Source organism: Schistocerca americana, chromosome 6, assembly GCF_021461395.2.
Source record: "Schistocerca americana isolate TAMUIC-IGC-003095 chromosome 6, iqSchAmer2.1, whole genome shotgun sequence".
Lineage (NCBI taxonomy): Eukaryota > Metazoa > Arthropoda > Insecta > Orthoptera > Acrididae > Schistocerca > Schistocerca americana.
The window spans coordinates 493084295-493108499 of NC_060124.1; the positions used below are offsets into that span (position 1 = coordinate 493084295).

The following is a 24205-nucleotide window of genomic DNA, read 5'->3' on the forward strand; positions in this document are numbered from 1 at the left end:
GTTATCAGATGAATGAGTCTGTGATAACCTGAGAGCTTTACGTTGGTACAACTTACTGAGAAAGAAAACATGATTATATAAGGGATTTGTTCAAAAAATTCCAGAGAATTTGTAATTTTGTGACACTGGTGTGTTGGAGCAAAATGCCGTTGGCATCTTTGCACATGCCTGTCTCTAATGTGTAACTGCCAGATGTTTCATTGTTGTATGTCTGTTAGTTATTGTTCAGTAATGTATTGAGTAGAACATTGTGTTGCACAGTTTGAGAATTTTAAGATGGCAGGGTCACAGGAGCAATGTGTCTGCATTAAATTGTGCGTAAAACTCAAGAAAAACTTTACAGAGACACACAAAATGATGTAGGAAGCCTACGGTGATGAGTGATGAAGCTGTACTCACTGTTACAAACGGTTCATGTGGTTTAAAAATGGATGGAAGTTAAAGATGGCCCTCATTCAGGATGCCCTTCAATGTCTACTGATGTCATTCATGTCAGGACCATCAATGAAATTGTGCATGCCAACTGAAGACTGACTGTCCAGTAGACTGCAGAAGAACGTATCATTTCAGTTGGATCATGTCATGAAATTTTGACACAGCATCTTGAAATGCATCATGTTGCCACCAATTTCATCTCACAGCTCGTAAGTCAAGACCAGAAAGACATTCACCTCACAATCTTTGAAGAGCTTTTGGATCACATAAATGAGAATGAGATGTTCCTTAAGAGAATCATTACTGATGATGAAATGTGGGTCTACAGTTATGGTGTTGAGATCAAGGTTCAATCTTCACAATGGGCTGGATAAGATTCTCCAAGACCACAAACAACTTGTCAGTTCAGGTCAGATGTCAAAGCCATTCTGTAAGTTTTCTTTGACCTTGAAGGACTAGTTCATCATGAATTTGTGTCACAGGAACAAACTGTTAATCAATGGTACTATCAAGATGTGTTGTGATACCTGCAAGAAAATGTTAGAAGGAAATGGCCCGAAATGTGGTGAGACAATTCATGGCTCTTGCATCATGATAATGCAGCCACACATTCATTCCTGTTTGGTGCATGATTATTGCACAAAAAGGAAATCACTGTGCTCCCTCACCCTCCGTACCCTCCAGACCTGCCCCTGTGGACTTTTTTTATTTCCAAAGTTGAAAACGCCATTGAAAGGACAAAGATTTGCAAAGATACACAGCAGTTCACACAATCCAGTGGAAATGGAGTTGGGCATGATGTACCAATTGTGGAGGATAGTATTTTGAAGGAGACCATGCACAGTGAGTAAAAGGTAAGTGCAGAAAAATTTTGTGGACAAAATTCCAGAATTTTTTGAACAGACCTCATAAAACACTTTGTTGTACACACTATAGAAAAAAATGTAGGCAAAATAAAAGAAATTATCTTATAAAATAAGTTTCCTTTTGACCAAAGAAATCTCTACAGTTGAATCACATATTTGTGTCTGTCAAAATATTTCAATGAATTTCTTTAATGAATTCCTTGGGTGCTACAACCAAGGTAATATCAGATGCGGTACATTATATTTTATTTCATCTATTGTCATATTCAATTTGTTGTCCTCTGCCATTAAAATTAAACTTTGGTGCTTATCAAAATCTCAAACAGTATAATTTTGACTGACAATTAGATTTTTTCTCTGATTGAGATCATCTGTTTTGCTTTAGGACCTAGAGCACCCAATTTTTCTGTGACAGATGACAATAAAGCTGTCTCTGGTTGCAGCCACATTACTACATTGAAAAAGATATCTGCAGCTATTTGACACTATAAGTAAGTTCAATGCCTTTTTTCATTGTAATGAAATTGAATCCTGCAAGTGTGTGGCTCATCTGCAGCATTTGCATGCCCCTGTAGTGTGTGAGGGAGAGCATGAATACACTTCATGGACATCCTTGGAAGCTGCTGAAGATGTCCCATGCTGCCTCACCTAATTACACAACCAAGATAGCGCTTGGCCACAGTCATGAAAATAACACCCAGTTGTCCACAGCCACATGAATGTCTCTTACTCAAACTTATTTGCACATAGGCTGTCAATTTGCAGCATGTGCATGTGCTTACCACCTGAGTCGGGCCACATTTATTCCAATGATGAATGGCAAATCCACATTAAAATTGTGATTCATTGAGCATGAATAACAAATGAAAATATTTATTTGAAATATTTTTCATTTATACAGATGACATTTATTCATCATCTGAGAATAAAGATGTTTCAAATACTAGGTAAATTTGAAATCCAGTGATGTTTAGTGCTCCAAGTCCTTGTCATTTATTACACAAATGTACTTTTTGTGCTTTTAAATTAGTTTTCAGAACAACTCTTTTTTTCTTAAAAAATCTCATCAGAAATTTTATCTGATTTGTGAAAATTTACCATTATGACAAAACAAACAAAATTCATTCCACACATGAAAAGAGGATACTGGTGTGTTATATATGTTGAAATCATCTTCATTTCAAATTACAATCATCTTCAATGAAAACTGGGAAATCATCAATTCCACTACAGTTTTTACAAACAATTTGTCATGATTCCACTTCAGCTTCATCTTCCAAATCATGTTCAAAATAAAATTTCCTTGTTATTTCCTTTTGAATCTCATGACCTGACATCTTCAACATTTTTTGGCTATTATATGTCTGTAAAGGTGGCAAAAATATCGTAACTGATAGAAAGAACCAGAATGAGAAGTATCAGATACTGCAATAATCGCTTATCTGTAACTAGCAGGTATTTTAATAACTGTCAATAGTGCATGGTACCATCCGTTTACTGAGAGAATGCTATGCATTCACACTTGCATCTGAGCTCTTACTCTTACCATGGATAAATGAATGGAGAGGTGGACCATCTTTAAGGTTAGATTAGATTTAGATTAGATTAGATTAGATTAATACTAGTTCCATGGATCATAAATACGATATTTCGTAATGATGTGGAACGAGTCACATTTTCCAATACATGACATAATTAAGTTTATTTAACAACATAAGTAAGTTAAAATAACAACTTTTTTAATTTTTTAAAATTTTTTTATGTATTTTTTTGTTTTTTTTTTCTTTTTTTTCTTAATTTATATCTAAAAATTCCTCTATGTAGTAGAAGGAGTTGTCATTCAGAAATTCTTTTAATTTCTTCTTAAATACTTGTTGGTTATCTGTCAGACTTTTGATACTATTTGGTAAGTGACCAAAGACTTTAGTGGCAGTATAATTCACCCCTTTCTGTGCCAAAGTTAGATTTAATCTTGAATAGTGAAGATCATCCTTTCTCCTAGTATTGTAGTTATGCACACTGCTATTACTTTTGAACTGGTTTTGGTTGTTAATAACAAATTTCATAAGAGAGTATATATACTCAGAAGCTACTGTGAATATCCCTAGATCCTTAAATAAATGTCTGCAGGATGATCTTGGGTGGACTCCAGCTATTATTCTGATTACACGCTTTTGTGCAATAAATACTTTATTCCTCAGTGATGAATTACCCCAAAATATGATGCCATACGCAAGCAATGAGTGAAAATAGGCATAGTAAGCTAGTTTACTAAGATGTTTATCACCAAAATTTGCAATGACCCTAATTGCATAAGTAGCTGAACTCAAACGTTTCAGCAGATCATCAATGTGTTTCTTCCAATTTAATCCCTCATCAATGGACACACCTAAAAATTTTGAATATTCTACCTTAGCTATATGCTTCTGATTAAGGTCTATATTTATTAATGGCGTCATACCATTTACTGTACGGAACTGTATGTACTGTCTTATCAAAATTCAGTGAGAGTCCGTTTACAAGGAACCACTTAGTAGTTTTCTGAAAGACATTATTGATAATTTCATCAGTTAATTCTTGTTTGTCAGGTGTGATTACTATACTTGTATCATCAGCAAAGAGAACTAACTTTGCTTCTTCATGAATATAGAATGGCAAGTCATTAATATATATTAAGAACAACAAAGGACCCAAGACCGACCCTAGTGGAACCCCATTCTTGATAGTTCCCCAGTTTGAGGAATGTGCTGATCTTTGCATATTATGAGAACTGCTTATTTCAACTTTCTGCACTCTTCCAGTTAGGTACGAATTAAACCATTTGTGCACTGTCCCACTCATGCCACAATACTTGAGCTTGTCTAGCAGAATTTCATGATTTACACAATCAAAAGCCTTTGAGAGATCACAAAAAATCCCAATGGGTGGTGTTCGGTTATTCAGATCATTCAAAATTTGATTAGTGAAAGCACATATGGCATTTTCTGTTGAAAAACCTTTCTGGAAACCAAACTGACATTTTGTTAGTACTTCATTTTTACAGATATGTGAAGCTACTCTTGAATACATTACTTTCTCAAAAATTTTGGATAAAGCTGTTAGAAGGGAGATTGGATGGTAACTGTTGACATCAGATCTATCCCCTTTTTTATGCAAAGGTATAACAATAGCATATTTCAGTCTATCAGGGAAAATGCCCTGTTCCAGAGAGCTATTACACAGGTGGCTGAGAATCTTACTTATCTGTTGAGAACAAGCTTTTAGTATTTTGCTGGAAATGCCATCTATTCCATGTGAGTTTTTGCTTTTAAGCAAGTTTATTATTCCCACCTCCCCATGGACCTTGCTGTTGGTGGGGAGGCTTGCGTGCCTCAGCAATACAGATAGCCGTACCGTAGGTACAACCACAATGGTGGGGTATCTGTTGAGAGGCCAGACAAACGTGTGGTTCCTGAAGAGGGGCAGCAGCCTTTTCAGTAGTTGCAAGGGCAACAGTCTGGATGATTGACTGTTTTGGCCATGTAACAATGACCAAAATGGCCTTGCTGTGCTGGTACTGCGAACGGCTGAAAGCAAGGGGAAACTACGGCCATAATTTTTCCCAAGGGCATGCAGCTTTACTGTATGATTAAATGATGATGGCGTCCTCTTGGGTAAAATATTCTGGAGGTAAAATAGTCCCCCATTCGGACCTCCGGGCAGGGACTACTCAAGAGGATGTCGTTATCAGGAGAAAGAAAACTGGCATTCTATGGATCAGAGCGTGGAATGTCAGATCCCTTAATCGGGCAGGTAGGTTAGAAAATTTAAAAAGGGAAATGGATAGGTTAAAGTTAGATGTAGTGGGAATTACTGAAGTTAGGTGGCACGAGGAACAAGACTTCTGGTCAGGTGAATACAGGGTTATAAACACAAAATCAAATAGGGGTAATGCAGGAGTAGGTTTAATAATGAATAGGAAAACAGGAATACGGGTAAGCTACTACAAACAGCATAGTGAATGCATTATTGTGGCCAAGATAGATATGAAGCCCACACCTACTAGAGTTGTACAAGTTAATATGCCAACTAGCTCTGCAGATTACGAAGAAATTGAAGAAATGTATGATGAAATAAAAGAAATTATTCAGATAGTGAAGGGAGACAAAAATTTAATAGTCATGGGTGACTGGAATTCGAGTGTACGAAAAGGGAGAGAAGGAAACGTAGTAGGTGAATATGGATTGGGGCTAAGAAATAAAAGAGGAATCTGCCTGGTAGAATTTTGCACAGAGCACAACTTAATCATAGCTAACACTTGGTTTAAGAATCATGAAAGAAGGTTGTATACATGGAAGAACCATGGAGATACTAAAAGGTATCAGATAGATTATATAATGGTAAGACAGAGATTTAGGAACCAGGTTTTAAATTGTAAGACATTTCCGGGGGCAGATGTGGACTCTGACCACAATCTATTGGTTATGACCTGTAGATTAAAACTGAAGAAACTGCAAAAAGGTGGGAATTTAAGGAGATGGGACATGGATAAACTGAAAGAACCAGAGGTTGTACAGAGTTTCAGGGAGAGCATAAGGAAACAATTGACAGGAATGGGGGAAAGAAATACAGTTGAAGAAGAATGGGTAGCTTTGAGGGATGAAGTAGTGAAGGCAGCAGAGGTTCAAGTAGGTAAAAAGACGAGGGGTAGTAGAAATCCTTGGGTAACAGAAGAAATATTGAATTTAATTGATGAAAGGAGAAAATATAAAAATGCAGTAAATGAAGCAGCCAAAAAGGAATACAAACGTCTCAAAAATGAGATCGACAGGAAGTGCAAAATGGCTAAGCAGGGATGGCTAGAGGACACATGTAAGGATGTAGAGGCTTATCTCATGAGGGGTAAGATAGATACTGCCTACAGGAAAATTAAAGAGACCTTTGGAGATAAGAGAACCACTTGTATGAACATCAAGAGCTCAGACGGAAACCCAGTTCTAAGCAAAGAAGGGAAAGCAGAAAGGTGGAAGAAGTATATAGAGAGTCTATACAAGGGCGATGTAATTGAGGACAATATTATGGAAATGGAAGAGAATGTAGATGAAGATGAAATGGGAGATATGATACTGCGTGAAGAGTTTGACAGGGCACTGAAAGACCTGAGTCGAAACAAGGCCCCCGGAGTAGACAACATTTCATTGGAACTACTGACGTCCTTGGGAGAGTCAGTCCTGACAAAACTCTACCATCTGGTGAGCAAGATGTATGAAACAGGTGAAATACCCTTAGACTTCAAGAAGAATATAATAATTCCAATCCCAAAGAAAGCAGGCGTTGACAGATGTGAAAATTACCGAACAATCAGTTTGATAAGTCACAGCTGCAAAATACTAAAACGAATTCTTTACAGACGAATGGAAAAACTAGTAGAAGCCGACCTCGGGGAAGATCAGTTTGGATTCTGTAGAAATACTGAAACACGTGAGGCAATACTGACCTTACAACTTATCTTAGAAGAAAGATTAAGGAAAGGCAAACCTACGTTTCTAGCATTTGTAGACTTAGAGAAAGCTTTTGACAATGGTGACTGGAATACTCTCTTTCAAATTCTAAAGGTGGCAGGGGTAAAATATAGGGAGTGAAAGGCTATTTACAATTTGTACAGAAACCAGATGGCAGTTATAAGAGTCGAGGGACATGAAAGGGAAGCAGTGGTTGGGAAGGGAGTAAGACAGGGTTGTAGCCTATCCTCGATGTTATTCAATCTGTATATTGAGCAAGCAGTAAAGCAAACAAAAGAAAAATTTGGAGTAGGTATTAAAATCCATGGAGAAGAAATAAAAACTTTGAGGTTCGCCGATGACATTGTAATTCTGTCAGAGACAGCAAAGGACTTGGAAGAGCAGTTGAATGGAATGGACAGTGACTTGAAAGGAGGATATAAGATGAACATCAACAAAAGCAAAACGAGGATAATGGAATGTAGTCGAATTAAGTTGGGTGATGCTGAGGGAATTAGATTAGGAAATGAGACACTTGAAGTAGTAAAGGAGTTTTGCTATTTGGGGAGCAAAATAACTGATGATGGTCGAAGTAGAGAGGATATAAAATGTAGACTGGCAATGGCAAGGAAAGTGTTTCTGAAGAAGAGAAATTTGTTAACATCGAGTATAGATTTAAGTGTCAGGAAGTCATTTCTGAAAGTATTTGTATGGAGTGTAGCCATGTATGGAAGTGAAACATGGACGATAAATAGTTTGGACAAGAAGAGAATAGAAGCTTTCAAAATGTGGTGCTACAGAAGAATGCTGAAGATTAGGTGGTTAGATCACATAACTAATGAGGAAGTATGGAATAGGATTGGGGAGAAGAGAAGTTTGTGGCACAACTTGACCAGAAGAAGGGATCGGTTGGTAGGACATGTTCCGAGGCATCAAGTGATCACCAATTTAGTATTGGAGGGCAGCGTGGAGGGCAAAAATCGTAGAGGGAGACCAAGAGATGAATACACTAAGCAGATTCAGAAGGATGTAGGTTGCAGTAAATACTGGGAGATGAAGAAGCTTGCACAGGATAGAGTAGCATGGAGAGCTGCATCAAACCAGTCTCAGGACTGAAGACCACAACAACAACAACAACATATTATTTTCCTAATTTCAGAGGGAGACGTGGGTGTGATTTCAATTGTATCAAATTGCATAGGTATGACCTCTTCCATTAACAGCCTAACATCTTCTAATGAACACCTGGATCCTACTACATCCACAACATTTAGAAAATGATTATTAAAAATATTTTCAACTTCTGACTTTTTGTTCGTAAAGTTTTCATTTAATTTGATGGTAATACTGCCTTCCTGTGCTATTGGTTGACCTGTTTCTCTTTTAATAATATTCCAAATTGTTTTAATTTTATTATCAGAGTTGCTGATTTCAGACATGATACACATACTTATGGATTTTTTAATAACTTTTCTTAATATAGCACAGTAGTTTTTATAATGTTTGATAGTTTCTGGGTCACTACTCTTTCTTGGTGTCAGATACATTTCCCTTTTCCAGTTACAAGATATTTTTATACCCTTAGTAAGCCATGGTTTGTTACATGGTTTCTTACGAGTATATTTAACTATTTTCTTGGGGAGGCAGTTTTCAAATGCATTTACAAAAGTGTCATGAAATAAATTATATTTTAAATTGGCATCAGGTTCATGGTACACCTCATCCCAGTCTAACTGCTGTAGGCTTTCCCTGAAATCTGCAACTTGGAGGACTGTTTAGTACTGCTGATTGGAGCTATGTCATATATTGTAACTAGCTGTGCACCATGATCAGAAAGACCATTCTCAACAGGCTGAGCATTTATCTGGTTAAACTTATCTTGGTCTATAAAGAAGTTATCTATCAGTGAGCTGCTATCCTTTACCACCAGAGTAGGAAAATCAATAACGGGTGTGAAATTGAAAGAACTGAGTAATACTTCAAGGTCATTTTTCCTATTACCCTCTTTCAGAGAATCTACATTGAAGTCCGCACAAATAATAATTTGCTTCCCCCTGTCTGACAGATAGCACAACAAGGAGTCCAAATTTTTCAGAAATAGATGAAAATTTCCCGATGGGGACCTATATACAGTTACAATTATAAATGTGCCTTTATTTATTTTATGCTCACAGGCACATGCTTCTATATGTTTCTCTACACAGAACTTTTTTGTTTCTATACTTTTTGCACAATGATAACTTTTGACATATATGGCAACTCCTCCTTTCTCCATATTTTCTCTAATTACATGTGCAGAGAGCTTATATCCACTTACATTTACCTTATCCATATCAGTAACAATGTGATGCTCAGACAGGCGTAGTATATCTGTTTCATCCTCAGCTTCTAAATCTTCTAAACAAACCAGAAGCTCATCTATTTTATTCTTTAAACTCCCAATATTTTGGTGAAATATACTTACATTATTTTTAATTATACTTTTATGAGAACCTTTCCTTGTTCTAACATTTGCAGTACTCTCTTGTCTGAGTTTCTCATTGTGCTTAGGTCTAGTTCCCATACCAGTGGTCACATGGTGTTCAGAGAGGCAGATTATGTCAACTGGGTTGGATGACTTTAATTGATCAATGCAATTACCTAGGACTGAGATACAACTTGGTGGAGATAAAATTTCTGGTGATTGGTGAAAATTTATAATTGACAGCTGTGATTGGTGATCCAATGTGCTAGAATTGTGCTGTTTAATTTCTTTTCTAAACTGAAGATTTGTTTCAATCCTGACCTCTCGTAGAACTTGACATCTTTCTGTCTTACCTATCCTAAAAAAGGTGCTGCTCCAACACCTGTAACCACTGGTATTTTACCATTCATGGCAGTGCCTCCCCCCCCCCCCCCCCTTAAACTTCCTGCTATTACCCCAGTCAGTTTACCCTTCCCTTTCCTGTTGAGATGTAGGCCGTGCCTGGTATAGTCCCACCTACTGAGAGAATCAATAGGAACCACACCAATATGTGCCCCCGCACCCGACCCAAGCAGCTGTTCCAACTCCAAATTAACTCTCCCAACAGAAGAGCTCAAATGAGGCTGGTCATGGCGTCTCAGGACAGATACAAATTCAACATTGGTGTGTCTCGATTCCGACGCAATCTTCACCAGGTCACACTCTATACTGTACCCAGGATCTCTGTTGATACTGTTCCCTGGCCCTCCCACAATAACCACGGTGTCTTCCCTGGTAAATCCTTTACAGAGTGAACCTAAATCCTCTGTCACCTGATCCAGACTAGCACTTGGTTTGAAAAAATTTGTGACCTGGTATTCTGGTCCTAATTCCTCCTGCAGAAGTTGGCCTACACCTCTGGCATGAGAACTGCCTAACAACAAAATTTTCTTCCTTTTTGATGACTTTCCTACATTCTTTTTCAATTTCCTATTGAAAGTTTGTTGTGTCCTTTCTACCCCTACCTCTGCTTCCATAGTTCATGGAAGTAACTGTCAGACTATGTAAGAGATGATGATATTTTCAGAGAGGACAGATATCAGTGTACAACAAGTATTTTCATATTTTTACAGAAAGAAATGTGGAAAGTCAGAGGTTTCACAGAGTCTACAAATAACTGAATTCTATTGTCTACATTTCTTGGTGTTCAGGAAATGGTATCACAATAGTAATCACATCTGAGCAATTTAAATCTATTACTCAGATGAGAGGGTAACACATTAACCATTCATCCACTGGAGTTCTGCATACACTGACACTAAACTTAAGAGATACACAACACTCTGAAAGCTTGGAGAAATGTAATTAGTCATTCTCACACTAAAAAATTTACATCAGTACCCGAAGAAATTCTGCAGATAATCAGGAATTTTTCAAACTTCACATAAAACTTTATTATCATACTCTTATTTTTCTCAAATGAAATATCTTGTACAGGAGTGAACAATTTTATCATGTTATATATATTTCTGCAGTGTATTTCAAGGCCATACACTTATCAACTCCTGTGGATTCATCTCCTATGTAGAAAGTATGACATCTGTCATTACTCGTCCACTCGACTGCAAGAGGCATTTCAATTGTAGAGACACCGATCCCCCTAATCAACAAGTCTGAGGAGCTGTCTTTCACTGAAACTGAAATTGAGCCAGTGGAACTCACTTCACCTGTTTTGGGGAAACCTGGTTTGTATGATGTGAAGAGCAGGCAAACGAAAAGGGTAGGGGTCTATTAATCATTAGCAGATCAAACATATGGCAAGTAATTCTACCTTGTAGGGAAATGGCAGTAATGGACAGGACAGTGTGTATGCCTACAGCCCTCATTCAAAATGTTGAAGAGGCTATTCCAGCAGAAATTGAGGAAACAGGGTGCAACCAGCTGCAGATTGTGACCTGTGTTGGAAAAAATGATGTCCATCATCTGGGCTCCAATGTCATACTTGCGTCATTCCAGCAATTGGAAGAGAATGTTGAGAAGACCAGCCCTGCACATGGAATTTCAACAAAGCTCACAATTTGCAGCATTGACTCCAGAAATGATCATGGTCCCTTGGTCCTGGGTCAAGTGAAAGGACTGAACCAGAGACTTTGAAGGTTCTGTGACAAGCTAGACTGTGACTTCCTGGACTTGTGCCATAGGGTTGAGACTGTAGGGTCCTGCTAAACTGTCAGATGTGCACTACACATCAGAGGCTGCTACTCAGGTAGCTGACTCTGTCTGGGGTGCACACTAGGTTTTTTTTAGATCAGGTGACTGTTGTGACAGTGCCACGACATTTAACAGTCCCGCCACGATAGTACGCGCAAACGGCGATAGCGATGCTCCGCAATTCGACTGAGTGCAGGAGCGCCACCTAGCTACGAATGGCGCCGGCCGGATGTCACAGCACGGCAGTCGAATAAGAGATACTGAGTTGTTATCATGTAACCAGCTATTGTTTCTAAGTGAGTGTGTTTGAATATCCACGCAATTATTGGTGATTAAAGGTTATAACACTTTTTGGCAACGAGGTCGGATATTTTCACTGCGTTGTGGATTTGTGCGTTCGTGATGGGGCAGACATGGAACAGCTTATGCAAGCGCTCATTGAACAACAAACACAGCTGATGGCTGCTATTCAGGCGTTGTCGACGTCGCTTACTCATCGTCTGTCTTCCTCTTCTCTGCCTCCATTCCCTCCTTACGACAAGGCCGCTGAAGACTGGGAGGATTATGAAAAGCGTTTGCGGCAACACTTCTTGGCTTTTGGCATTGTCGACGCTCCTATGTGTAAGTCATTATTTCTATCTTGGATTTCCCCACAGATCTATCAGCTGCTATCTCAGTTAGCCCCTCTGCAGGAACCTGCCTCTCTGTCCTTCCAAGAAATGTGTGACTTATTGTCTAACTACTACCGAAAAAACACCCACGTCATTGCCGCCCACATGGCGTTCTACCGGTGTCATAAACAGCCCCATCAATCTTACCGGGCTTGGGCGGCGGAACTACACGGTCTGAGTAGGAAATGTCAGTTTGTCACGGACACTCATCATGAGTCTTATGCTGATTCAGTGGTGAGGGATGCTATTCTACGGCTTGCTCCTGATAAAGAAGTTCGGCAACATGCCCTACAACTGCCAAACCCGTCATCGTCGGAAGTTCTAAGCATCGCTCAATCCTTTGAAGTGTCTCACGCTGATGGCGCGCAAATAGACACGTGGTGTGATGTAGGCACTGTACAGTCAACTTTCGACACGGACAATTTGCCTGTTTCACAGGAGAACGAAGATGTGGTGGCAGTTCACTCGCATAAACAACGTCGCGTTGGGCCACAACACTCGCAGCGAAAACAGCAACCACAGAAGCAGGTTCGTTCCGCACTTCCTTCTTGTCCACGTTGTTTCGTACAGCATGACAGGGCCGCGTGTCCAAAATGTTGGGCCACGTGTAATCCATGTAGGAAGAAAGGCCACATTGCTTCTGTGTGTCAGTCCCCTAAAGTTCCTGTCGACGAGGACGAGGCATCGGACATGGATGTTAACTGTGTGCTTTCTCAAACAAATAAGTTGTTTGTTACTGTTCGTGTTCTGGATAAAGACATTCACATGCAAGTGGACACTGGCTCTGCAGTAACTCTCATTAATTCTCGCACATATTTGGAGTTGGGCTCCCCTCCCTTGTCTCCAGTTACGCAAAATCTGAGAACTTATAATAAACAGAAAATTCCTATCATTGGCCAGTTTGATGCTTCCACTGCCTACAGGTCTGTTGTTAGGCCCCTCACGTTTTATGTGGTGGATCATGCGGGCACTGAAAACCTGTTCGGTTATGATGATTTCCAGTTGTTCGGGTTCTCCATTGATGATGATGTGCACCTCATATCTGAGGATATTCCGTATCAACAGCTGGATGGATTGTGTTCTGAATTTTTGTCCGTGTTCTCTGCTGGTCTGGGTCGTGCCAAGGATTTTGAAGCCCACATTACTCTTAAACCTACAGCTCGCCCTAAGTTTTTCAGGGCACGCCCCATTCCGGTGGCGTTGCGTGCACCTGTCAAGGCTGAGATAGACAGGTTAACAACTTCAGGGATTCTCCTTCCTGTTACCTCCAGCGAATGGGCATCGCCAATCGTGGTGGTTTCTAAATCAAACGGGAGTCTGCGATTGTGTGGTGATTTTAAAGCCACTGTCAACGCTCAGAGCCTCATTGACACTTATCCTCTTCCCCAACCTGAGTAGTTATTTACCAAGCTCACTGGGGCCAGTTGTTTTCCAAACTTGACTTATCGGAGGCGTACCATCAGTTGCCGTTGGATGCTTCGTCCAAGGAATTTCTCGTCATCAACACTCCTGTATCAGTACCAGCGGTTGCCATTTGGCGTCGCTAGCGCACCACCATTTTTCAGCAGTTTTTGGAACAGCTCACAGCTTCCGTTCCCAGCTGCATCAACTATCTGGATGACATTGTTGTCATGGGGGCCTCCACTGAGGAGCACCTTCACAATTTGCGTTCACAGTTTTGGGTTTTGCATTCGGCTGGGTTGAGGTGCAATCTGGACAAGTCACAGTTCTTCCAACCCTCCATTGTGTATCTTGGTTTCCACTTGTCCCGTGAGGGTATACGTCCACTACGTCAGCATGTTGCGGCCATTAACGCTCTACCCCGGCCATCTACGGTCAAAGACCTTTAGGCGTTTCTAGGCAAGATTGCTTATTATCATAAATTCATTCCATCCACGGCGGCGGTAGCTCATCCTCTGCATTAGCTGTTACGCAAAAACGTCCCTTTCTGTTGGTCCGATGAGTGTGAGCAGGCTTTTGTCCACCTGAAGGCTCATTTGCAGTCGGCGCCTTGTCTTGCCACATTCCGTCCGGGTCAGCACTTGGTTCTGGCGACTGACGCGTCACAGTATGGCCTAGGGGCTGTTCTCGCCCATCAGTATGAGGATGGGTCAGAACGACCCATCGCCTATGCTTCCAAGACCCTCAATGATGCGATGCGCAACGGCGTTACTCTCAAATCAAAAAGGAGGCACTCGCTATCATTTATGCTCTAAAAAAGTTCAGCGTTTTTTTGTATGGTTCTAAGTTTCACCTCATCATCGACCACAAACCACTGGTCTCTCTGTTCAGCCCATAAGCGTCACTTCCGGATAAGGCAGCTCACCGCCTGCAACGTTGGCCTTTATACTTGTCTCGTTTTCACTATGAGATTCACTATCGCCCCACGGCCCAGCACGCCAACGCTGATGCATTGTCGCAATTGCTGATGGGCCCCGACCCAGTTTTCGATCGTGATGAACTACTCTGTTTCCACATTGATGAGGAAGAACGTCGTGCGGTCCAGGGTTTTCCACTTACAGGTTCGCAGGTCGCGTCAGCTACTGTGTGGGACCCGGTCCTGCATCAGGTGATCGGTTTTGTTCAACGGGGTTGGACGGACAGGACCAAGGGCCGGGCATTGGATCCCCTTCGCAACTACCATGCCTTGCGCCTTTGTCTGTCTGTTCATGATGGTGTTGTTCTTCTGGCCACGGATCGGGCATCTCCACGGGTCATGGTGTCAGCCTCTCTTCGCAAAGATGTTCTCAAACTGTTGCACGAAGGTCATTGGGGTATTTCTCGGACTGAGTCCCTGGCCCGCAGGCACGTTTATTGGCCGGGTACTGATTCGGACATCGCCCACATGGTTGCTGCATGTGGTCAGTGTGCTCAACAACTGGCTGCACCTCATACAATGCCCTCTCCGTGGCCTGATCCGGCGCAGCCATGGGAATGGGTGCACGCTGACTTTGCCGGCCCCTTGCTCGGTACTTATCGGCTCCTGTTGATTGACGCCTTCTCGAAGTTTCCGTTTGTTGTTCGATGTCCGTCGCCCACCACTGCGGCGACGACGCTGGCTTTGTCCAAAATCTTTGCGCTAGAAGGTCTTCCATCCACGATCGTCACGAACAATGGCCCTTAGTTCTCTTCACAGGCCTTCCATGATTTTTGTACTGGACACGGGATTCATCATGTTACAGCACCGCCCTTCCATCCACAATTGAATGGGGAGGTCGAGCGCCTTGGCCGCACTTTCAAAAGCCAGATCAAAAATTTCCTTAGTGATTTTTCCACAGATGACACTCTGCTGCAATTTCTGAGTTCTTATCACTTCACGCCTCTGGGTGATCACAGCCCTGCTGAACTCTTGCATGGCCGCCAACCGCACACTCTAATGCACCTGCTTCAGCCTGTCAGGCCTAGTGGTGTGTCCCCTAGTGCGGGAAAATACTCGGTGGGCGCCGACGTGTGGGCACGAGGGTATGGATCTCGCCCTAAATGGATTCCAGGGGTGGTCAAGGCTCTTCGCGGCCGCCGGCTTTGTGAAATACATACGGACGACGGCATGGTTGTTCGCCATTATGACCAGATGCACCCACGAGTGGTGGCCACGCCGGTGCTCTCGCTGGAGCACACCCCCAGGTCCATGACACCTATGGATGCTGCTCCGGACTTTTCACCCATCTCATCCAGGAGGCACGTTCCACGCATGAGCTTCCGTCCTGGACATTTTCGACCACACTCTCGTGTCTCTCCGCGGGATCTCCTCGGGGCCTCACAAGAAGCCATCGATGTCTCCGCACTGTCCATGTCTCCAAGGAAGTGAGTGTTTTTTTTTTTCAAGGGGGGAAAAGTGTTGTGACAGTGCCACGACATTTAACAGTGCCGCCACGACAGTATGCGCAAATGGCGATAGAGGTGCTCCGCAACTCGGCTGAGCGCGGGAGCGCCACCTAGTTATGAACGGCGCCAGCTGGATGTCACGGCACGGCAGTCGAATAAGAGATACTGAGTTGTTATCATGTAACCAGTTATTGTTTCTAAGTGACTGTGTTTGAATATCCATGCAATTATTGGTGATTAAAGGTTATAACAGTGACTCTCCATCCAAGTCAGATAATCATAGCTGTAGGAAACCAGGTATTATCAGTGTAAGATCAAAAGAAATGCCTCCCTCAGGTGGGAGTACTAAAATCCTAATGGTTAACTGTCGAAGCATTCACAGCAAAGTGCCACAGTTCGAAGCACTCCTGCAAAGCAGAAACCCCAATAACTGGTATAATGAGACGTGCCCTCTACCATGCACATCATGGTCATATGTAGAGTATATATGTAGATGCAAATATTGCAGTAATTGAACAGCACCAGAAATTAAGCTCTGAATTTTACCTTCATTATTCAGCTTACATATTAGTTCACACTGGGAAAAGCACATCTTGAACATTTCATTTTTAATAGTCCTATGGCAAAATTTTAGTATACTTTCTGTTGCTGCTTCAAGAACTATATTTCTAATGTATACATGTAATATGAAACACCAATAACCCATCAAACACCAACTAAAATAGAGTACAGTTAATTAGATAAGGTTAATTAAAAAAGTTCACTATACCCACATTTTTAATTACACTGATAAACTAAAGTGATAGATTTCACCAATTTCATTATTTAACTGTACCCCTGTCTGGTGAGTTCAACAGTAAAGGTGACTGACAGTTATAAATAACTGTTACAAGTGGTTGGTACAAAAAAAATAACTATAACCACTATAACAGATACTTCAGAATAACCATTTCTTCCACAGTTTTAACAGTGCACACTTCACTTCAGACTGAAAATTTCATTCTGCAAACATCCCTCAGGCTGTGACTTCCAGGAGTACTAGACCCACAAGTTTTGCAGAAGAGCTTCTGTGAAGCTTGGATGGTAGGAGATGAGTTACTATTGGAAGTAAAGCTATGAGGATGGGTTGTAAATTGTGGTTTGGTAGTTCAATTGACAGAGTACTTGTAAGAAAGGCAAAGGTCCTGAGTTTGAATCTCAGTCTAGCACGCAGTTCTAATCTGCCAGCAAGTTCCTGGCCCACCTCTAGTCTTTAGTTTGTCGTAAGACTCTCTTGGTCATGGACAACAATGCAAGTAAACTGTCTGTTTTTAAATCATGGGTACGATTGAAATACCTGGAGTTGCTATACAAAGGCACCTGTGGTCTAGAGGTAGCATCTCTGACTAGTAATCAAAACATCGTTGGTACCGGGTTCGATACCCCCCACCCTCCCCCCTGCCTAAATTTCGATTAATAAACAATATTGTGAGCTGAAGACTTCCAGCATAAGAAGTCAGCCTCATTCTGCCAACGGCCTTGTCAAACAGGAAGGAGGAGCGGACAGAGGTTTAGGACACTCTTTTGTCTTGGAGTGTGAAAACGGCCTCTAAAGGCAGAAGAATCAGCAATGATCAATAGCATAAGGATGGAAAGGCAATAGAAACCACTGCATTAAAGACACATAATGTGTATACCCAGGACAAGCGGCCGGTAATTGAAAAAGTGTCGTGATGGTCTCTCCATTGCCAAAAGATTTCAGAATAGTCCCCCATTCAGATCTCTGGAGGAAACTGCCAAGGAGAAGGTGAATACAAGAAAAAGATTCAATAATCTATGAAGAAATATGGTTTTATGAGTCAGGGCATGGAATGTCAGAAGCTTGAACATGTTAGGGAAGCTAGAAAATCTGAAAAGGGAAATGCAAAGGTTCATTCTAAGTGTAATAGGGGTCAGGAAAGTGAAATGGAAAGAAGAGAAAGATATCTGGTCAGATGAGTATAGGCCATAGGGTAATATCAGCAGCAGCAGAAAATGGTATAATGGGAGGAGGATTAATTACAAATAAGAAGGTAGGTGCAGAGAGTGTGTTACTGTGAAATGTTCAGCAATAGGATTGTTCTTATCATAATCGACAGCAAACCAACACTGACAACATTAGTTCAGGTATACATGCCGCTGTTGCAAGCTGAAGATGAAGTGACAGAGAAAGTGTATGAGGATATTGAAAGGGTAATACAGTACATGAAGGGAGATGAAAATCTAATAGTCATGGGTGATTGGAATGCAGTTGTAGGGGAAGGAGTAGAAGAAAAGGTTATAAGAGAATATGGGCTTGGGACAAGGAATGAGAGAGGAGAAAGATTAATTAAGTTCTGTAATAAATTTCAGCTAGCAACACCAAATACTCTGTTCAAGAATCACAAGAGTAGGAGGTATACATGGAAAAGGCCGGGTGATATGGGAAGATTTCCATTAGATTACATCACGGTCAGACAGAGATTCCAAAATCAGATATTGGATTGTAAGGCATACTCAGGAGCAAATATAGACTCAGACCAAAATTTAGTGGTGATGAAGAGTAGGCTGAAGTTTAAGATATTAGTCAGGAAGAATAAATGTACAAAGAACTGGGATATGTTAAGAAGTAAGGAATGGTGAGATATTCTTGAAGTTCTCTAAGATTATAGATACAGTAATAAGGAGTAGCCCAGTAGGCAGTACAATAGAAGAGGAATGGACATCTCTAAAAAGGGCAGTCACAGAAGTTGGAAAGAAAAACATAGGTACAGAGAAGCTAACTGCTAAGAAACCATGGGTAACAGAAGAAATATTCAGTTAACTGATGAAAGAAGGAAGTACAACTATGTTCAGGGAAATTTAGGAATACAGAAATATAAGTTGCTAAGGAATGAAATAAATGGGAAGTGCAGGAATGCTAAGACAAAATGGCTGCATGAAAACTGTGAAGAAATCGAAAAAGAAATGACTGACAGAAGGACTGACTCAGCAAACAGGAAAGCCAAAACAAAAGGAAAGGGTGGTAACATTAAGAGTGCAATATGAATTCCACTGTTAAACGCAGAGGAGAGAGAGCAGACAGGGGAAAGAGTACATTGAAGGCCTCTATGAAGGGGAAGATTTGTCTCATGTTGATTTAGAAGAGATGTAGTACCCAGTATTAGAATTAGAATTTAAAAGTTCTTTGGAAGACTTAAAATCAAATAAGGCAGAAGGGGTAGATAACATTCCATCAGAATTTCTAAAATCTTTGGCAGAAGTGGCAACAAAATGACTATTCATGTTGGCGTAGAGAATGTATGAGTCTGGCAACATGCCATCTGACTTTCAGAAACATATCATCCATACAATTCCGAAGACTGCAAGAGCTGACAAGTGTGAGAATTATTGCACAAGCAGCTTAACAGCTCATGCGCCCAAGTTGCTGATGAGAATAATATGCAGAAGAATGGAAAAAAAATTGAGGATGTGTTAGATGATGATCAGTTTGGCCTTAGGAAAGGTAAAGGCACCATAGAGGCATTTCTGATGTTGCAGTTGACAATGGAAGCAACACTAAAGATAAATCAAGACATATTCATAGGAAATGTCAACCTGGAAAAAGTGCTTGACAATGTTAAATGCTGCAAAATGTTCGAAATACTGAGAAAACAGGGGTAAGGTATAGTGACAGTCAGATAACATACAATATGTACAAGAGCCAAGAGGGAATAATAAGAGTATATGACTAAGAACGATGTGCTCAGATTAAAAAGGGTGTAAGACATGGATGTAGTCTTTCACCCCTATTGTTCAATCTGTACATTGAAAAAGCAATGCTTGAAATTAAAAAAAGCCTCAGGAGTGGGATTAAAATTCAAGGTGAAAAGATATCAATGATATGATTCACTGATAACATTGCTATCATGAGTGAAATTGAAGAAGAATTACATGATCTGCTGAATGGAACGAACAGTCTAATTAGTACAGAATATGGTTTGACAGTAGATTGAAGAAAGATGAAGGTGATGAGAACCAGCAGAAATTAGAACAGTGAGAAACTTAACATCAGGCCTGATGGTCACAAAGTAGATGAAGTTAAGGAATTCTACTACCTGGGCAGCAAAATAACCAATGACAGATGGCGCAAGGAGGACATCAAATGTAGACTAGTAGAGGCAAAAGGGTCATTCCTGGCCAAAAGTATCAAACATAGGCCTTAATCTGATGAAGAAAATTCTGAGAACGTACATTTGGAGCACAACATTGTATGGTAGTGAAACATGGACTGTGGGAAAACTGATCAGAAGAAAAAGCATTTGAGATGTGGTGCTACAGACTAATGTTGAAAATTAGGTGGACTGATAAAGTAAGGACTGAGGAGGTCCTGTGCAAATTGGAGAGGAAGGAAATATGTAGAAAACACTGTCAAGGTAAAGAGACAGGATGATAGGACATTTGTTAAGACATCGGGGAATAACTTCCATGGTACTAGAGGGAGCTGTAGAGGGCACAAACTGTAGAGGAAGACAGACTGGAATACATCCAGCAAATAATTGAGAACATAGGTTGCAAGGGCTACTCTGAGGTGAAGTGATTGGCACAGGAGAGGAATTTGTTTCGGCCGCATCAAACCGGTCAGAAGACTGATGACTCAACAAAAATTGAGGCATTTTTGTTTCAGGAAAATTATTTAAAAGTCAGTGTTTCACAGTCTCTTTAACAGGATCAGGACTGGAAATTTTTTATGGCTGCTTACAAGGCACAATTCACCTTGCAAAATATTAAAAGTACTCCATAAATCCCTCCCTCCCCAGTCTCCCCCCCTTCCCATGTGTGGGTGCTTTTGGTCTCCACTTCAAAGTGCTGAATTTGTTCATCATCTGCCATGATAACAGATGTTTCCTGACATGTGCTGATTTATAGACCTGATAAAATTTTATCATAGACACCTGCGTAATGCAGCTGTGACCCATGCAACTCTTACACATGCATTGGCAGGCAAGCATACCTCAAACAAAAAGACTATTAACTGATCCCAGAGATGCAACAAGCTTTTGGCAAAATTAAAGATGCCTTGGCCAGGCTGCAATCCTGGCATTGCCCAACTCACAATCACTTCAAATGTGAGTGATTTTGTGATTGGTGCCTTTCTCCAACAGCCAACAGTGGCATGCAACAACCTATGTGTTTCTTTTCCAAAAAGTTGACTGAGTCACAACATGAATAGTCAGCTTATGACAGAGAAATATTGGTAATGTATGAAGCAATGCAATACTTTAAAGATGACACTGATGGCAGACCATTGACAGTTTATACAGATCATTGTCTCCTAGCAGATTCTATCAAAAACCTTACAAAAGGCTGTTGTCCTTGACATGTCTGCTATTTTAACTCCATTGTACAATTCACAATGGGGGTTGGGGTGGGGGTGGAGTGGGGCTAGATGGGGATGAGGGAGGGGGAGCTTTTACAGCTTCAAATTTTCCCTCTTGTCATTCCTACTTTGTCATGTTGCACTTTCTGCCAATCTTATTTTTTTAACATCTGTCTTGCCTGTTGCCCTCTTCATTTGCAACATTTTAACATTTTTTCCTCTTGCCAGTTAAATTCAGTATCCTATATATCATCTAAGGATTTCTACTGAACCTTGCCTTTTTGCCTAGTTTATCTTCTGCTGCTTTCCCTATCTCATTCCTTGCAGCTAACCATTTGTCTTTGTTGAAACTCTTCAACAGCCTCTGGTTCACACAGCTTATCACTGTCTCCTTTCTGGAATTTCTTCAGTTTTAATCTGCAGTTTGTAACCAATAAATTATGGCCAGAGTCCACATCTAGCCATGGAAATAGTTTTAGTTTAAAATCTGGTTTCAAAATCTCTGTCTTACAATTATGTAATCTAGCTGAATCCTTCTGGTGTCTCCAAGTCCCTTCCACATAAACAAACTTCTTCTCTCATTCTTATACCAAGTGTTAGCAATGGTTAAACTGTGCTCTGTGTAAAATTCCATTAAGTGGTTTCATCTTTCATGCTTTTGCCTCAGTAAAAGTATTCCTTCTTCTACTGCCTGATATTTCTTTTCCAACTATTAAATTTCAGTCCACCATAACAATTAAATTTTTGTCTTCAATAACAATCTCAATAATTTCTTTTATCTCTGATGCATGTGTTATTATATTGTTTCCTGTTATGCATTTTAGAGGAACAATATCGACTATTCTGTATTTAATTGTATGCTGTAACAATTTTGATTGTAAGTGGATCTATCACACCAGTTACGTTCTGCTTTCCGTACATATAAGTTTAATTAGTTACATATACTGAAAGGAACTCTCAAACAGATTAAAATATGCTCAAGTGTTGAAATTCTGGTAAAATTGACTAAGAGACCAATTTTCTGCATTAGATTTCTTAATTTAATTGCTCAGAGACTTGCACAGCCAGTTTTGAATCATCCCAGTACATCCTCAGGTGTGTGTTGCATAAAATTTTTTATCCATAACTTTATAAGAACTGTACTTCTGACTTATTTAGTTCAGAATTTCAGAATTCTTACCACTAAAAAATAAAATCATAACATGGAAATTAATAACAAAAGACATGAGATACTATCATAAAGGTCGAATGTCACACTTTTATTTTAGGGACATCTGGTGCTCTCTAAATGTAAGTTATTATTGAAAATTGGCTTTATTAAGTTTAACTTTCATTGGTGGTTGCATCAGTAGTGCTTCTCATCGCACCTTGGAACACACATTAAGCCATTTAGATAACATGAGATGTTAGACCTTGTAAGTAACTTTGTGACAATAGCTCATGCCTTTTGTATTAATTTACATGCCATGATTTTAATTTTTGGTATTAAGTATTCTGAACTTTGTAAGTTAAAAGTATGATTCTCTTAAAGTTGTGTATAAAAATTTTTTGTCCTAGATGTACCTGCATGGTACAAAACTGGTTGTGTCGGTCTCTGAGCAACTACAGTGAAACAGCTAATGTAGAAAACTGGACTCTCAATCAGTTTTACAAGTAGTTCAACAGATCAGCATATTTGAATCTGTTGGAGTGTTCCTTTCAGTATTTATAATTATTTTAGCTGTGGATACCTCACTTATAAGATTGTTTGCTTTACCTATTTACTTCTCGATTTCTGACATTCCAAACAGGCAAATGTAGCTTTGTTTCTTTTACTACTTGCGATTTTCAGTTCTGCACATTATCTCACAAATTATAATGTTTCAGATAGAAAATACACAGTTATTTTACAATATCTATAAGTCATTCTTTTTTTGAAATTAAACTTCAATTTTATATTGGAAAATTAATAATGAAATAAAGATTCAAATAAAAATATTGTTGTGATTACATACTCACTCTTGGACTAAAACAGCTTCCGCTTTGTTACTACAGTCTTTTTTCAGTGCTTCATCTGTATAGTTTGTCTGAACACAACCATAAGCTACGCTGACATTGTTATTATTGTATAGATAATAGCAGCTTGTAAAAAGGTAATGAAGAATAACTTCTTGGTACTGAAATGAAAATAAGATGTATTTAATCAGTCATTTTAAAATATTACATTGTTTAAAATAAAATAACTGTGTATTTACTTACACTGCACTCTGATGACACGTTCTCACTGGGCATTTCACAGTTATATATTGAGTGCAAATAGAGATTAGCTTCAAGATCAGTATCTTCAGGATCAGTATCTTCACAAGTATACAAGGTTAGTTGTCTTTCAAAACTTCCTGGCAAGAGTACTTTTACACTACCTGTGTTAAAGTCAGTTAGGGTGAAGTTGCTAGTACCAATTTCTGTACCATTGTCTGCACACAAATAAATAAGAAAATAAGATAATCACATTTATGAAACTAGCATGTAATTATTCTCAAATGTAGTTTACTTTTAGTAGGAACAAATGCAGTAAGGGGTATGCAGTTTTACTTCAGTTGTCTTACTGCTTTTGAATGGGAGAGAAACAGCACAAATAGAAGTATGGTATGTCTTGTTACAAATTAAAGAAAACATAATGCTTTTGTAATAAGCTCTTTTATTGACTGAGACTCAAATACCATATGATGTGAAAATATACAATATACACAACAGCTCACACATCAGTATTGTAAATCCAAGAAACAGTTATTGGTATCTAAAATGTTACAGGTACAGCCATTATAGTGTGTGCCAAAGGGAAAGTGTTAAGCATGCATAGCACATATTACATTGCATGCTCTCTATCTTGACATTTGCATTCCCCAGTTATAAATCAGTAGAAGTCAGAAGACTGTACC

The 24205-nt window shown here is 39.9% G+C and overlaps 1 protein-coding gene across 1 annotated transcript in view; it reads right to left on the reverse strand.

The window, feature by feature from the left end:
* Positions 1 to 23599, reverse strand: part of LOC124619804 — a 157468-nt gene extending 133869 nt beyond the window's left edge. The window contains exons 1-2 of the mRNA XM_047146399.1: positions 23526 to 23599; positions 23286 to 23443 (exon numbers count right to left, since the gene is read on the reverse strand). Of these exons, the coding sequence (XP_047002355.1) occupies positions 23286 to 23443; positions 23526 to 23558 (191 nt within the window). The 5' untranslated portion in view covers positions 23559 to 23599. The remainder of the gene's footprint in view (positions 1 to 23285; positions 23444 to 23525) is intronic.
* Positions 23600 to 24205: the final 606 nt, after the last annotated feature.